At 39.9% G+C, this 16,967-nt stretch overlaps 3 protein-coding genes across 3 annotated transcripts; all 3 read right to left on the reverse strand.

Moving 5' to 3' along the window:
• Positions 1–738: 738 nt before the first annotated feature.
• On the reverse strand, positions 739–1,322 carry grem1a (gremlin 1a, DAN family BMP antagonist). Its single transcript, XM_072445808.1, has one exon. The coding sequence runs from the start codon at positions 1,320–1,322 to the stop codon at positions 759–761; it is 564 nt and encodes a 187-aa protein (XP_072301909.1). The 3' UTR covers positions 739–758.
• Positions 1,323–1,599: 277 nt separating this feature from the next.
• On the reverse strand, positions 1,600–10,005 carry scg5 (secretogranin V). The gene is given in 13 exon segments (XM_072450333.1): positions 1,600–2,461; positions 2,545–2,598; positions 2,954–3,060; positions 3,159–3,308; positions 4,591–4,821; positions 5,144–5,264; positions 6,379–6,385; positions 7,155–7,299; positions 7,378–7,529; positions 8,424–8,628; positions 8,631–8,667; positions 9,598–9,694; positions 9,775–10,005. Coding segments are annotated over 13 exon segments (1,614 nt in total). The 5' UTR covers positions 9,957–10,005; the 3' UTR covers positions 1,600–2,335.
• A 1,188-nt stretch (positions 10,006–11,193) lies between these two features.
• Positions 11,194–16,757, reverse strand: actc1a (actin alpha cardiac muscle 1a). Its single transcript, XM_072445818.1, has 8 exons — positions 16,614–16,757; positions 14,927–15,080; positions 14,696–14,824; positions 13,986–14,181; positions 13,476–13,637; positions 12,816–13,007; positions 11,985–12,166; positions 11,194–11,482 (listed from the first exon to the last, which is right to left on the reverse strand). Exons 2-8 carry the CDS (start codon positions 15,053–15,055, stop codon positions 11,339–11,341), a joined length of 1,134 nt encoding a protein of 377 aa, XP_072301919.1. The 5' UTR covers positions 15,056–15,080; positions 16,614–16,757; the 3' UTR covers positions 11,194–11,338.
• Positions 16,758–16,967: the final 210 nt, after the last annotated feature.

Here is a 16,967-nt window from a genome sequence, read left to right on the forward strand (position 1 = left end):
CAGACAGTGTTGTCATTAATTTAAGAGAATAAAGGTGTCACATAGTGTTTAAGGTTACTATAGGTAACACTTATGAAATGACTTCTATTTATGTCACATGATTGGCTGCCATGTCTAACCAGAACATAGAATTATACATTTTACCCCAAAGTAAGGAAAACTAGAGTGGACTTCAAAATAATCTTAAATGTTCTAATCATGTTTTAGTGAGACCCAAAACAGCCTGGTAACACAATATATATTTCCTACATACATTTTTCCTGTGGTGCAAAAACACAAAATGAGTTTGTTAACCTTTTGAATGTTTTATTATCAAGTTAGAGTTGAGTTCATCATAAATAATTGTTGTATACTTTATATTCCACACAGTGGAAACTGCTCCAGAATCCAAGAATATACACAAAACACTATCACTGAGGCACATAAAGATGTACAATGATTATTTTGGCAGCTCAGGCCCATAATGGAAAGACAAAAGTCATTTGAAAAGCAAGTATTCATAATGTTATTTTATCTGTAAGTTGAATGGCTGTCTTATTGTGGTACAAGGTAATCAAGCAATTAAGAAAAGATGGGATTTCCTGTTATGTGCCACATAGATAGAAATCACGAACATATTTTTGGCTTAATTCATAACAGGCAGAAGCAAACTTACTGTTAAACATATTTTCCCATAAAACATACTACACGATAATCATCATAATAATAAATATTTCTAATATTTTATTTAAAGGTAAGAGAAACGGGTCAAACTGCCTTTAGTCCGCATTGATGGTGGTGCAGCGGCACAGCTTGACGCGCTGGAGCCTCTTTTTCCGCGTGCTGGGCGTCTGTCCGGGACAGAACAAGGTGTAGGTGACGGTGCTGAAGGTTTTGGGCTGACAGGTGGAGCAGGACTGGAAGGCGCCCCCGTCCTGGTAAACGTGCCTCGGGATGTAGAAGGAGTTGCACTGTCCGTAGCAGAAGCGGTTGATGACAGTCCGGCTCAGGCAGCCCTCCTCGCGGATCGTCTGCTTCAGCGGCTGCGTCTTGCACCAGTCCGTGCGCAAGTACCGGCGCTCGGTCACGTACAGCGCCTCGCGGCTGGACTCGAGCACTTCGTCCGTGGCGGCCGTGGCAGCTCCGGCCGCGCGTGACATCAGCTCAATGACGGGAGGTGGAAGGCAGCTCTCCGCGGCGTGCGGCGCGTGCGGCGCGTGCGGCGCGTGCGGCGCGTGCGGCGCGTGCGGCGCGTGCGGCGCGTGCGGCTGGTTCGGATGAGGGAAAGTAACGGAGTCTGCGCTGACGAGAAGAGCCAAGACCACAGCCAAAGTCCTGCTCATCTTTGACTCTGGAAGGACGAAATAACATAAATCTGTACAGTTATCTTCATTTAGGAGTCTGCACAGGTTTGCTCAGCTGTATAACTTATGTGCGCTTTGAACTTACCCGTCCACATCAAATCCCCGTCAATTCTTTTAGTTGTCCTTTGTTTGATATTGTGCCTTTCACAATGATAAAATGCTCCTTTTCTAAACTTGATGCTGTGAACACGCCCCCTCAACATCGTAGATTATCTTCTGACAAAAAAACGAAACAAAAACAAAACTCCATGCAAAATTCAGACATTGAATGCAGATAAAAGCTTTATTTGACTTTTCAGAACAAAAACAGTTCACAGGAAATGTTTGGCCATTGAGAACTCTGTACAACAGTAAATAAACATAAAAGTAGGAAGGGTTCATAGGGATTTCTACAACCAATTGTATTTGAAACGTGTTGAATTCATTTGAAATACCAGGACTTATTATACACAACTATTACATTATTTCCAGGTTCTGCTTCAAGACACAAGGTTGATATTCTTTTTTTAAGGACTTTATAAAATGTAGACAATAACTTTTCTGTACAGTGATAAAGTGGCTTTTAAAAGAACACACTGCAACCATGGTCTTCCTATATGAGGGATTACACTGACAAATATCCCTGTAGTACAAAAGAACAATCCCAAGTTTACAAAAGAAGACAAAGACAAAGTGTTAGTCAAATAGTCTATTCAATTTTAAATATTAAAAATGCAACCAATATTTGGGGAATTATATTTGGGCTGCAAAACATATGAATGGTATGCTTACTGTAGAATAAAGCTGTGTCAAAATAAAAACACTTCAGAATTTAGATTTATTTTACAATAAAACATTTAGGCTAATTATATTTTACCTTCTATTGATCCAAACAAAAAGAAAATGCTGAGAGGTCCTTGCTAGGTGATATATTCATTGTTTAATAAATCAAATTAAACCCTCAGTGAGGTGTGACCAAGGCTTTGTACAGTGTATTCGAATATTGCCCGTTTTTAGACGGTTGCTTTGGTGACAGCAGGTGAAGCAGTGGGTTCCTCCTCGTCCTCGTAGAAATGTGGGACAGACTTCTTAGCCACCACGTTGTCCAGCTTTTGGCCTTGTAAATACGGGTTCACACTCTGCAAACCAACAATACACATTTATATAGAACAGTACGAGAGATAGCTTTGTGTAGCGTCTTAACCATAAACCATGAAAATACCCTCTTTCTTCTCTTTGGTGCTCCCTTCAGCTTCTGGTACAAACGCTCCTTATTCTGAGAGAAAATACAAGAAAAGAAAACATTTATTGTTACTTTTTTCACAATTTACACATCAAAAGACAGATGTGTTGTGCTTATCGTACAAACATGTTCAGAACTGCATATAATTTGTCTGTTAGCTTGACAGTTTGTCACAAATATACCATAATAATAAGCAAGTAAGAGTGTGAATAAATGTTTATCAAAAGTCCTGCATTTTAGTTTATTGCACTTTATTCAACTTATCAAAGAGTCTTGTGTGTAATACCTTTACACGCGATCCGTCAATATGTGTCTTTATTCAATTTTAAACTCATTTCAACTTGACTTTTAGGATATTAGCCTACATTAACTCTATACTTGTTCTTACCCATTTTGCGAGAGCAGAGTAGTCGTGCTCTGGATCATACAGATGCTGGTGTTTCTGAAACTCTTTGCTGAACTCTGCTGTGTCTGGTGCGTTTTCCAAGCATCCATCTGCAGCTGAACAGCACAATTCAAGTCTCAAATCATTGTTCACACTTAAAATGGTTGTTAAAATTCTTCTTTTTTAAGGGATCGGGTGTTCGACTTGCCAGTCTTTCCCAGTGGGCAGGGGTTGGGTGGGTCTGGGTAGCCGTGGTCATCGCTGAGGTCCTTGGGCACGTTGTCGCCGGTCAGTTCTGCCACAATGTTGGGGATGTTGCCAAAGGGTCCGAGGTGCTGCAGGCCCTCGTGCGCTCCACCTGGTGGCCACACACATGCACTACAGTTAACATGTCCATATATTAAGATAAGATAAGATAAGATAATCCTTTATTGTCCACACATGGGGAAATTTCATTGATACAACGCAGCAGATACAGAGGAAAAGGATATTTATGCCTAAACAAACATTTGAAAACTAAGACGATGTAAAAACATGATGCAAAATAGTAAGAAATAAGTCTCACAATTTTTATTCAATATCTTAACATGCAATAACTAGTTCTTATAAAATAACTATACTTATTCCAATATAAAAAAGCAGATTTGTTTGTTTTTGCTTACAACTGGGTTTCAGATGGGTTACAGTTATAACTCTACTACTTTTTGGTTGTGGTTAGGCCAGTCATGACTATTACTATGTTGACTTATTGTGTAATAAATAACAGCAGGAACAATCATTTTTGGGGCTCAATATTTATCATGGGTAAAAAGTGGGGAATTTTGAAATACGATAATATTTGGGCAGTGAAAGAACTTCTAAAACTAATTATATAGACGTGGTTCTCAAACTTTTTACACCCAAAAAATGATTTGGCTTTCCGAGGACCAGATCTGAATTGGATCTATACAGACTATTTCGGGTCAATATTTGGGCTAAACCAGAACTTAAGTACACGCCATTACACAGTAGTTTTTAACCAAGATATTTTTAAAGAAAGAGAAAGAGAAAGATTTGAATAAAAATGTATTCTAAATGAAGTAAACTGAAGATGGTGAACTGAAGAGGTGTCTGCATAAGAAGCTTGGTTACACATACCACAGTTTGAGAAACACGTCAATAACTTCTAAGGTTCTGCTACTTACTTATTCTCATGCATTTATGCATTTCTAAAAAGAGCTCACCGTGATTATTCTGCTTTTTTATTATTGTGACTGTGGCATAAAGTCAACTTAAGTTAATCGTGATATGCTTCTGCTGCAATAAATCACAATGTGAACCGTGTTATTGTGACTGTTATTGTCTGTGGTGAGGAACCCATAGTATGTTTGTGTATCCATTAGAATAGGCCAAAATATAACCATTATTTGTCCCACAATGAGGAAATTCAAATGTTGCAACACAGAAACAGATTAGGCACAGAAGTATGATAATTCAAAAAACAGATAACTTGGGGAAAAAAAACTCTTATAAGGACAAAAACAAAAAAAACAAGGATGTCGCCCTGTCACCAGTCTCCCTTTTACATGTTTCACAAAAAAGCTTAAAACCCCCACTCAATGCAGAGTAACAGCCAGTGGAGCAGTGTTGTCATGTCTCACCCTGGATGCTCTGGGGGCCCACGATGTTGGTGGCCTGATGCGCCGGATACTCTACGCGGGGCCGGGCGATGCCGAGCTGCTCCATGACGCCGTGGAGGAGACGCTGGATGTCGGCCTCGGACACTTGGTCTGCGGTGCGGGGACTGCGGGCTGGAGCTCTGCCCGGGCACAGGCACAGGAGGAGGCCCAGGAGGGAGAACCGCATTGCTGAGGCCATTTCTGACGATGAGCCTGGAAGGGACGTGATGGTGATTGAGATGGTGCGTCCGTAATTTCTAACCCATTTTACAGACGGAGACAAAATAATGAGTGCTCCACGACAGTGCGACGCGAGACTGTGGAATTACATGGCAACAAAGCAAACAGGGGCAGGTGTATTTACACAAGATTGGCCCAAAATGCCAGATAAACAATAGGCCTAAATGATCATACTATTATTATGTCGTTTGAATAGGCTAGATTTCAATGTACGTACTAAATGCACATTTCACATTAACTATAGCATCGATGTATGCACAATAAAACATGGAAACAAGAAGTGCGTTGTGCTTACCGTGTCCGCTCGTGTGATGGAGGGACCTGCACCTGCTTCTGTCCTGCTCCTGTCTCCGTCCTGTCTCTGTCAAGCCAGCGGTACTAAAGGAGGTACTTCCGGTTACAAAATAAGGTCGAGTCTATCTTAAAGACATGTGAGAATTGTATTTGATAATCATTTGTTTATCTAACCCTACGACGAGCTAGCCACTGTCCAAAGTGTACCCCGCCTAAGGCCCAAAGTCACTGGGAAAGGCTCAAGTCACCCATGACCCCTGAGTGGAACAAGCGGGAGAAGATGAATGAATAAATAAATAAACGGTATAGGCTATCGGAGTGTAAAGAGAAAAGCTTGTCAATTGCAAGCCTTTTTGTTGTTGTGGTTTTATTTTGAATGTTTCTGTAGCACCTCTTTTATTACATAATCCCCGCAAATGCGATTTGCTTCACCGCTGCAGGTCCTGTTGCTATGGAAACCACCAAAACGGTACATGATTGACTGTTACATTAACATGGGTTTATGTTTTCTGCTGTATGTTCAGTGTTGAGACTATAACATCCCCCCATTTCACAAGATGAAATTAGTTACAAATTTTTACTTTATGCTTAAGGCTTATAGAAGTAGGCCAACTATGTAATGTGTAATAGAAGTAAGCCAACTAGGCTATGTTTTGTCAATAATGTGTGCAGTAGATTTTGATCAGCAGAGGCAATTATTTTTATTATAAAAATCTTTATAAAATGATTCACATATGGATTACTTGTGCCATCATAGTCTCAGTATGACTGTGGGAAACACTGTATAGGGGATTTTGAAGACTTTTCTCCATTCATAAGAATGTTTTTTATTTTAGATGTTTTGAACAGAGTCCCAATTTCTCATCATTCTGAAAACTATGGCTCGGTCACGTAATACATGTTTAAGTCCTTGTTTCATGTTGACTTCACAGAATTCAATGGGCCTAATCCTACACAATATGTGATGGTCAGGCATAGGACAAAGACTGGATGGAAAGCTGTGGTATTATTTAGATAGTGAAGTAACAAAAATAACAGATTTCTTCCAGATATGCAAATCATTTAGACTTAGTACATTTCTACGTTTTTGAAGCCAGTGACCCCTTATGGGTATGAGAATATCTAAAGGACCCCTTATCATTCCCCACCTTCAAGTAATGTTCAACGCTATCACATTTTTAGCGGACCCCACTTTGAGAACCACTGCATTAGTAGTTAACTCACTATAGACCTCACCTTCCACCTAAGAGTGAAAGCTCATTGTGGATTCTGAAATGAACAGCCTAAAATCAACAAAATTACTTTGTAAAATGTTAAAATATTTATTAAGATGTCTGTCATCTGGATAATTAGACAATAATCAACATAAAACACATATATTACACATGGACACGGTCAAGTTAGAGTCCGACTGGGCTGCCATAGTGGCTGCTTCTTCAGAGTGATGTGTGCTCCAGAGCTGTGTCCATCCTGTCCTCTGGGCCTTTTTGTGAGCAGGCAGATCCCTGTGTAGATGAATACCATTGAGTCATGGCAACACAGCAGGGTTTTTGTTTGGGGGTTTTTTAAGTTGAAAAAGAGATGACTCCACCCCAAATGGAAGCAAAACTGTAAACACACTTGTAATCTAAAATTTCAAATGTGCCAATATATAATCTAAATAAAACCATTTACACTTTATTTTCTCTGGTTCCATGCAGGTAGAGCTCTTCTCTCATGACAATTTGTAACTGTGCTGTAAAAAGTTTAAATATTTGACATCACATACCAGACTCAGTCACCTTCACTAAGCCTTTGTGAACAGAGCTCATATTCCTAGAGCGCTCCTGAACTCCTGCAGTTTGGGAAAATGCTCCTGACCCAGACTCCTCCTCAGTCCAGGCTGGGATGAGGGGGGTTTGGTGGGCTCAGAGTCCAGTGGTTTGGTCTTGGCTCGTGTTTGGATCCACGGGATGATGGTCTTTACAGCTCTTTGAACTGCACGTAAAAAACCTCTTTCAGATCAAATCAACTTCAAAAAACACTTCCGAATGTATTTATTGTATTTGCCTGTGAAGCTATGCCGCTTTCCGCTTCCTCTTTTTGGTTGCAAATCCTTAGAAGTCGGAGAATCCGTTATAAACCCCATACTGCCCAATACACTCTTGGGGATCACTCCTAATAAGAAAAGTAATGTTAGCACTTAGCACCCAACACTACATCACATAATGTTTAGTACCTGCACAAATTGTTTACCAAATAGTTGTGGGTTTTCAATGAAGGAGAGTAGAACCAAGACCCTGAGCTCCAGCCGGTCTTCAGACATTTCAGTCAGGTTTGGAGGGGGCAGGAGACATGGAACAAAGACTGTCGCCAGGTTTGAAGCGGTCATCAGGTTGTCATTACATCTAAAAAGGAAAAAAACAAGAGATTATCGTCTTTGTTATTAGTGTGCACTTCACAATTTAAAAACAAACAAATCCGACAGTTTCTTGACAACGAACTTATTCCTCACCAATTTTGTTCTAAGCATGCGGTTTTTGAGTAGTTTGGTCCAATCTACTACTACATTAACTTAAACGTGCATCGACAGGTTGGACTATTCACTAAAATGTAGTGACCATGATTATGATTTTTCCCAGTTTGACAATTGGTGACATTGATGTTTTTTCCTGGTTGGACTTGAGCAGCTCATGTGATAGAGGTAATCTCCCCCCCAACAAGGGCCAAACCCGATAGAAATTAGAAATGGTTCAAACCAATAATGATATCTGCCAACACATTTAGTTATATTGTTTAAACTGTCAGAAAAAGTTGTGTCTAAACTGTAAATTGCATTTTTGATGGAATGTCACATATTGATGACAGATGTACCTTCTATAATTTTCAACTTTTATTTCTGAAATGTTCTTTACAACCTGCCACTCTAACTAATGTAAAACTATTATACTTACCACGGGTTCTATCCCACAAATAAAGTCATAATTAGATTACATGAGAACCTGTCATGTAGACTAATGTATACAATGGCTACTTTTTGGTTTCAGAGTGACAAATAATTGAATAAAATTGTAAACGATCATATAATTATGTTCCGAGGGCAATATTTTTTTTAGATTAAGTTCAAATGTAAGTGCATTTTATTCTATTGTGCCTTTTTAAACAAGTCTATTCTCATTTTTTGATCACTGGTTCCTTCTACTGGTCGGTTACATAACTAATGAAAATAATTTCTCCATTGGGAATGTATTGATTCTCAATGCATTTAACAATCCATCCAAAAGTCCTCCAATGGTGAGCACCTCTGAGAGACTCTGTAGAGAAAGTCAAAGAGGTAGTGCAGCGTGGAGGCGTGGCGTGAGGGCAGCAGACAGGACAGGAGCTGCAGGGCTGAAGTCCGGTCTTCTGCTGAGGGCAGGGCTTGTGCTTTGAGTAACGCCGTGTGCAGCTCACAGGGGAACAGAGGCTCAGGCAGCTCTCTAAAGAACTGTTTTATCAGAGTAGCGAGGCCGTGGAAAGGCAGTCCTCCCCACGATTCAGCCGAGCCTGGAACGGGGAAAACATGAACTTTTTTAAGACCGTGTACTTTTACTTAAAGTTATATACTTGACAGTGTCTTAGTAACAGTTTTGGTTCACCTTCCCACTGTGAGCAACTCCACAAGGGACAAAATCCTTATGTTGACATTATTTTTTTTGAATATTTTTCTTGCATCTCCGACAGATGATTTAGTTTATACAATTTCTGTACTATACCATTTTGGGTCTTTACAGTTCGTCTTACTTGAGCTAGTTTCCAAATATATATTAATCTACATTACTTACAACTTCGTACTCTAAATGTTACTCCATAATAATTACTTTTTGGCTTCTTTATCCACCTCACTAAATGTTTAGCCTCACTACGAAGAGCAACGTGATCCTACAGTCTACACAAGACACAAATTGATTAGGATATTTACAGAATAATACAAAGCAGAGACAGTATACATATCAGGCATTCAAGTGATAAAAAGGACAGTTCTCAAAGCTCTCACTTTTTGAGTCCCAGAAATCTAAGCAAGTCTCAACCAGACTATTCCTGGCCTAATCATGTCTACACAATTGTTATACTAAACAAGCAATAACCCAAAACGTCAAAAACTTTTGATTAAATTTAATGTCAAAAACACTGCAGAACCACAGCTCTAAAATATTTTAAAATGTATATAAGAATGTGTAAATTTAAAGTTTTGGTTAAATAACATTTAAGAGTCTGGCTGTCCGCAGACTTCAAAACAGACTTCATAAAATCGCATTCCTAATTAGGCTTAAGCCAGATCATTATAATCAAAAAGGACTCCTCAATCTCGCCAATTACGGTTATTATCGCGAGAACGCATGGTTAAATTAATAGTTCAAATTAATTGTTGACGCCTTCTTATTCATATCACGCAATCATTGAGTCGATATTGAGGTTATTAAGAAAGAGTCTCACGCGTAGAGTTTTGATGCGAGGAAGAGATCCAGGTTTTCTGAAGAGGCCGACAGTCGCGAGTCTCTCAGTCAGCAACGAACACGCTTGGACCAAAAAGCTGTGTGGAACCGTGCAAAACAAATCATTACAACGCAACCAAGTGAAACCAATCCAAAAGATTAATAACGAGTTTCTTACCCAGGAACCAGGCCAAACTCAGGGCTGTAAACTCGTGCCAAATTCTCCAAAGGAACTCCGAATATTCTCGCTCCCCCGAAGGACAATCTGTCGTGTTTCCTCTCACATCGTTTCACTGGAATGTCGTAGAGAACTTGGAGGTGAACGCAGATCATGTCAAAGTCTTTCGGCATTTTAGACATTTTGAAACGTTTGGACGCGCTCCATAAAAAGGTAAAAAAGCCTGCGCACTTCTGAGGATGAATGAGGAGGATGCGTTATCCTGATGCGCCTCACCTGTGCTTAGGACCCGGGGCCCAGTTCAGGGGCCATTATGAAGGCAGGTCATTAGGCTTCTAGTGTTACGTTGATTTTATTTAATTATTTTTTTTATTTTATTTTCAATGAAAACACACATTTGGACAGTGTTTACAGTTTTGTGCATGGGCAAAAAACGTAATTATCTCAACAGTTCTGGCTTTTCACAACATTAAAGAGGCCAGGGCAAAGTCATCACCTCATTCTACAATCTAAAGATGCTGCTTGGATACTTTTGTAAGTATAGTTTGTTTATAGTAATTTCTAGTGAGTTAAACGTGCATTTTTAAAACTTAAAAACGTAAAACTCATTGAATTGATCACATGTTATGTTATGGTTTTATGCTTTTGTACTATGGGTGTGCCAAAGTTTTGAAATATCTATATATCATGATACTAAATTTGGTGATTCAGTAATGATATCGTGGGCTGCTGTATCGATACATCACCCATGAGTGATCTTTGGTTTAATGTCTCGAATTATTTTGTGACAGAGCTACAATTTTGTTGCTTGTATTAGAGAAAAGAAAACTTGACATATTCATTGTTTTGATGATTAAAATGGGTGTGTTGAAGTTTGTGCTGGTCATGGTTTAACAAAGATAAACGTTGTTAAAATGTATTTGGTTCTTTAAAACATTGTGATACTGTATTGCAGAATATCTTGAGCCATATATCAATTATCACATTAATCACAATATCAGGTTATTGTATTGTAAGCCGTGTTTTGTGTATCATATTTTGTACTGCCTTAATTTCAAACAGAAAGCTTTGGTCACCTTGAGTGTTGTAAAGAGTTTTATAAATAACAGTTGATGGAATTGATTGATTTGATAGATTGATTGATTGATTACCCAGGTATTGAAATTAGTATGTGATTGCTGTAAATAATATATTCAAATTTAGACCAGTCCCACTTGAGACATCGATACAACTCTGTTGCACATCATTGTATGTGAAAATGAAAGGTTAACTTATATGCCTCAGCTCTGTTTTCAGCTAAATGGAAAGAAAAAAAAAACATATTTTCCACCTGTTTGGGGCCTAAGAGCTTTTGCCAGGTCTACTCTACATCTATAAGCTATACATTATGTTGGCATTATGCATTTAAGACACATGTGATTCTGTCAAAAAGCATCTATTTTATTACAATGGCACAGGTATATACAGCATAAAAAGGCACTGTAGAAACACATAAAAGGGGAGTCGCTTGGGGTTGGTTTTGGTTCTTTGGTGCTTGTTCTTTTGTTGGTCGGTTGAAGAGGTTTTAGAAGCACTTCCTGTGGACGATGGAGGGACCCGCCTCATCGTACTCTTGTTTGCTGATCCACATCTGCTGGAAGGTGGACAGAGAGGCCAGGATGGAGCCTCCGATCCAGACAGAGTATTTCCTCTCAGGGGGAGCGATAATCTGGAGAGAAAAGCAAAGTTTAGGTTAGACTACACATTTATGATTATATTTGAGATTGCACTAAATATGTTGCCTATCTTTCCCATTTTAACACATTTTGTGATGTTTTTAATGTTACTTCCTGGTTTAACATGAGCAGCAGATGTGCACAACTCCCTAGCAACCCTAATGTAAACAAAGGCCAAGATCCACATAAATTACACAATAGTATCTGATAACATCATTATTTTGTTAAATACATAAAATGTTGATAGAATTTGGCTAATTGCTGACACAGACGGGCATTTTGTATCAGAACTCGGCTCTACTTCCAGCCTTTTATTTTTCAAATGGAGAAAATGCAACTTGATGTAAAATATGATAAATATTTACCATAGGGACTTGGAAATAATTAGAAAAACATACTAACCCGTCGTCTGCACTTTAAGGTACTAATTCTATTCTCATTCAAACATCTCAAAAGTGTTGCCATGCTTTCTGAGTGTGTTTTGCTGGCTCGTACCTTGATCTTCATGGTGCTGGGGGCCAGGGCGGTGATCTCCTTCTGCATGCGGTCAGCGATACCCGGGTACATGGTGGTGCCTCCGGACAGCACGTTGTTGGCGTACAGGTCCTTACGGATGTCAATGTCGCACTTCATGATGCTGTTGTAGGCCGTCTCATGGATACCAGCCGACTCCATACCTGCCACCGGCGCCAGATCAAATGTAAGTATACATGTCTCAGCAGTTCATTGAGTTTACTGACTAATTAACTATAAGTAAAACGTATAAATCAGGGGTGTCCAAACTTTTTTCACCAAGGGCCGCATTTTGAAACTTTATACGGAGCAGAGGGCCACAGACAACCCGACAATGTCAAATTTGTCGAATGCCAAAGTGAATCATTAGAAATTTTGCATTTGACATAGTTTTGATGTGCCTCTACACCTTTAATAAGACTTGGAACACTAATATTAGGTTGGTATAACATAAAAATGCTTGAATTTGTCCAATTTTAGTAAAAAGTACTACTTTTTGTTAGCAGGAAGCCCGAGGGCCAAAAAAATGGTCTGAGGGCCGCATTTGGCCCCCGGGCCGTAGTTTGGACATGCCTGGTATAGATCATAAGAACAATAAAGAGCATGATTTTTTTTCTTAAAAAACTGTCTTAAAAATTAGAAAAAATATTTAGGTAAATCGATACATACATAGATAGTATATGTAACAGTGGTTAATATGGTTCTTAAATGAAAACAGGAAATCCTATTTGATTCTGTATTTATCAACTGTTCTTCTTATCCTATGGTAGTTCTAAAATCTACTCCAGCTGATCTACTGTGGGAGTGACATACCGATGAAAGAAGGCTGGAAGAGGGTCTCGGGGCAGCGGAACCTCTCGTTGCCGATGGTGATGACCTGACCGTCGGGCAGCTCGTAGCTCTTCTCCAGAGAGGACGAGGAGGCGGCGGTGGCCATCTCATTCTCAAAGTCCAGAGCCACGTAGCACAGTTTCTCCTTGATGTCGCGCACGATCTCACGCTCAGCTGCAAACGAGGCATTTAAATCACTGATTGATGGATAATTCACTCTTTAACTTAATCTACCGCTGACACAAATGGACTGAAGTAAGACAAGCAGACTTGGGTGAGCTGCCAGTTTGTGTTTGAGTAATTACAGGACATGTTTTTACAACAAAACTACATGGTAAATCTGCTTAGTGTCTAGGCCGGAAACCCAAATTGAATTAGACTTAATAAGATGGTTGTATAGACCAGTGCCTTCTGGACTCTGTTGGAGTGAAAAATGTATGTAAAGTAATACTATTATGTACCATTGTTCACTTTGTCAAGTTACATGGATGCTGCATGTAAATCTTTCAACTCGCTTACTGTATTGTGCTTATTTTGTGTACGTGAAAAGCAACTTCATTCAAGTTAAACTGTGAATAAACTAATTTTCTCTGCTTGAAAACGTTCTTCCTTTCCTCTGTGTTTTTCGGTGTCGGCTCGTACCAGTGGTGACGAAGGAGTATCCGCGCTCAGTCAGGATCTTCATCAAGTAGTCGGTGAGGTCGCGACCGGCCAAGTCCAGACGCATGATGGCGTGGGGCAGAGCGTAACCCTCATATATGGGCACGTTGTGGGTGACACCATCTCCGGAGTCCAGCACAATACCTGCAGACAGAGACCAAACGCATTTTACCCGTGTTCTGTTCTGACAGCAGTGAGTTATAGAAGTTGGATTTAGTTGAGTTTTGTGCCATGTTTGCTGACTATTTTGGACGTTTTAATTAATTAATTCAAGTTTACCTAAAATTCTCAATTATTGTTGTAAAGTGCTGTTTCTTCCTTCCTAAAACAATTTCCAAAAATCACTGTAATATATATAGTTTTGTCAAATTAGTTCTGTGGCAGACACACTTTTTACATTACATTTCTTTGTTGTAATTTATTAAACTAACATTTGGTTGCTCTAATCTGAGTACCAGTGTTGGAGAAGGAAAAGTGGACACAAGAACTCACCAGTGGTACGACCAGAAGCGTAGAGGGACAACACGGCCTGGATGGCCACGTACATGGCTGGGACATTGAAGGTCTCAAACATGATCTGGGTCATCTTCTCCCTGTTGGCCTTGGGGTTGAGGGGGGCCTCTGTCAGCAGGGTGGGGTGCTCCTCGGGGGCCACGCGCAGCTCGTTGTAGAAGGTGTGGTGCCAGATCTGAGGCAATAAGAAGGTCAAATGTAAAACAACTGAGCCACACTATTCAAATTGTCACCTAATCATCCAAAAGCTGAACACAACAGCTCGTACAGTCATTTAGCATAGATTTACATTTGGGGATTGTGATTCCCCAATTTGAGTCAGCGCAGAATTTGCATCAAAATTGGTCTCTTAATATGGCAAAACATACCACCTCTAATACACTATCAATATATTTTACTCTTTAAACATGTATATTTTAAAATAAATATTAGCTCAATGTTCAGGAAAACGCAACATGTCACTGCCAATAAACTTAAGAAAACAGATCAGAGCAGACAAACACTGACTTTAGAGTAATATTTAAAGTGTTTGATGACTGTGGCAGGTACAAGATTTTACTGCATGAAACTTTCTTAGCAAACTTAAATGACTATAACAATTTCATCAATAGTTTTTCCAACAAACTGTCTTTTAACTGCTCATAGAACATTTGGATTGGTTGTTTCAGACTTGAGCTATGAAGTCTCACCTTCTCCATATCGTCCCAGTTGGTGATGATGCCGTGCTCAATGGGGTACTTGAGGGTCAGGATACCCCTCTTGCTCTGGGCCTCATCTCCCACGTATGAATCCTTCTGACCCATCCCCACCATCACACCCTGCAGTCAAAAACACACAGTATGTCAGTTCTCCGCCCACGACACAGGAAAACATACACTTTGCGTCTCTTGTACGGTCCAGTGGTTTTGGACCTCCCGTACCTGGTGGCGGGGGCGTCCAACGATGGATGGGAACACAGCGCGGGGGGCGTCATCACCGGCGAATCCAGCCTTGACCAGACCTGAGCCATTGTCGCACACGAGGGCGGTGGTTTCGTCGTCGTCACACATCTTTGGTTTGTGTTAGGCTGGCCGGCTGCAAACAGAAAGAACATGCTGGGCTTAGACAACCTGGGCAAGAAAGTACAGTTGGGACTGATTTAGGGTTCTTGCTTCAATATTGTTGATTAAGATAAGATAAAATAATCCTTTAATATCCACACAAGGGGAAATTTCGTTGTTACAACGCAGTAGAACAGGAGGAAAGGATAGATTATAGGAAGTTTCAAAAAACACACTCTTAATAGAACTCTTCTACATTAAATTATACATTGCTGCACAAGTGAATAGGGCTGCATTACACACTATATTTGCAAAGCATTTATATATTAAAAACAAAAATATGAATATATTCTTGTTTTGTAGTTGTTGTTTCTTGCTTTGAAAAATGTTTTGTTTTCACACAGACCTCAAGTCTGTGTGAAAACAAAACGTTTTTTTGAAGAAAGTAAAACATTTTTGCTCACTTGAAAGTCACTTGAAATGAAGAATACATTTCAAAATTCTAGATCTACAGTAAATGAATACATTTTGAAATTCAGAAGTTCAATTTGACAGTAGTTATTTTTAAGTGTGAAAATCTCTGGTGCTTTGTACTTAAATCCACCAGGCTTTTCTTCATGTACAAGTAAGGCTATGCAGTCCTCACAGAGCAACACTATGCGAAGTATGAGCACACCTTTAAGTGCCCTAATCTCTCCAGCTGTCCCAAAAACCCAAAACAGGGCATGACTAGCCGCCTGTAACGCGCATGACTATTTTAGGTTAGAGGTTGGAGAGTTGTTGTCTATCATCCTCCCCCTGTGTTAACTTAACCCCTCCTCCTCATCCTCATCTGTGCTGGGACGTCCAGCGGGAGCAACTGAACAGCTGAAGGGCTGTGTCTCTGGACAAGTGCTGTGTCTTTTCTCAGCTGTTCACATTCACACATGTGCAGCAGCCGGCAGCATTTGTTGTGACCTCAAGGGGCCAGCGCTGTATCCCACAGGCAACATCCTTCACGACAAAACAGCCGGTCTCATTTAAAACTATTCTGAATATTGAGTGGAACTGTAAAGTCACAACAACTTCAAAAACATTAGTGAAGCTTGTTTAAAGCTAGACTATTCACAAAATTAAATGGATAATTAGGATGATTTGAGGCAAGCAGATATTACAATTACACCAGAGGAATGGCAACTATCAAAGATGGTTTGATAAATACAATAATAAAACATTTTTCAAAATGTTCATTAAAGTTATTAGCATAAGGGAAAAAAACACCAACAAAAAACAAGTTCATACTCTTGTCTTTTGTATTCAAAAATGTAAATAGCAATTACAGTGCAGATCTCTGGATTACTGCAGCAATAAAAACATGAAATACTAGATTGGGTTAAAAAGACAACGAGTATTGAATCTTTCCTGACACAAACAGGAGCATCGCATGTCTGTGTCAAGTCAGGTCAAACTCTTTCTTCACTACTCAAAGTTTCCGACCCAACGTGTCATCTAAATAATACATTTATTTTCCCTGCTTCACAAACTCCCATGATGCAAAGCGCCAAAACTCTGCAGCTAATTTACTCACCAAGTTGTAACTTCAAGGTCTGGTGTTTCCGCTGGGACAACGTTTGAGTGGTTGAGGGAGTCCTTAAATACAGCCAGGCCATCCTGAGTGGAGAAGGGGTTTGTGAAGGGGCGGAGTCTGTGTGGGGTCCTGGGGGTGGGGCCTGAAGTTCACACAAGTCCTAATAAGTGCTGCTTTTGCAAACGACAGGGACAGGAGATAACGGCGGAACTCTCGGTGACGTGGATGCCATCAATGGAGACAGATGTTCCCTTAGAAAAACAAAACAGTGACATATTCAGACAGCTGCGTTAGGTTTGCAAACGTTGTAAAAATCTGATATTTTATTACCGATGACCCTTTGTTTGCATTTTA

This window comes from Eucyclogobius newberryi, unplaced genomic scaffold (assembly GCF_026437365.1).
Source record: "Eucyclogobius newberryi isolate DKJ021-1_F unplaced genomic scaffold, fEucNew1.0.hap1 SCAF_1, whole genome shotgun sequence".
NCBI classification, from domain to species: Eukaryota; Metazoa; Chordata; class Actinopteri; order Gobiiformes; family Gobiidae; genus Eucyclogobius; species Eucyclogobius newberryi.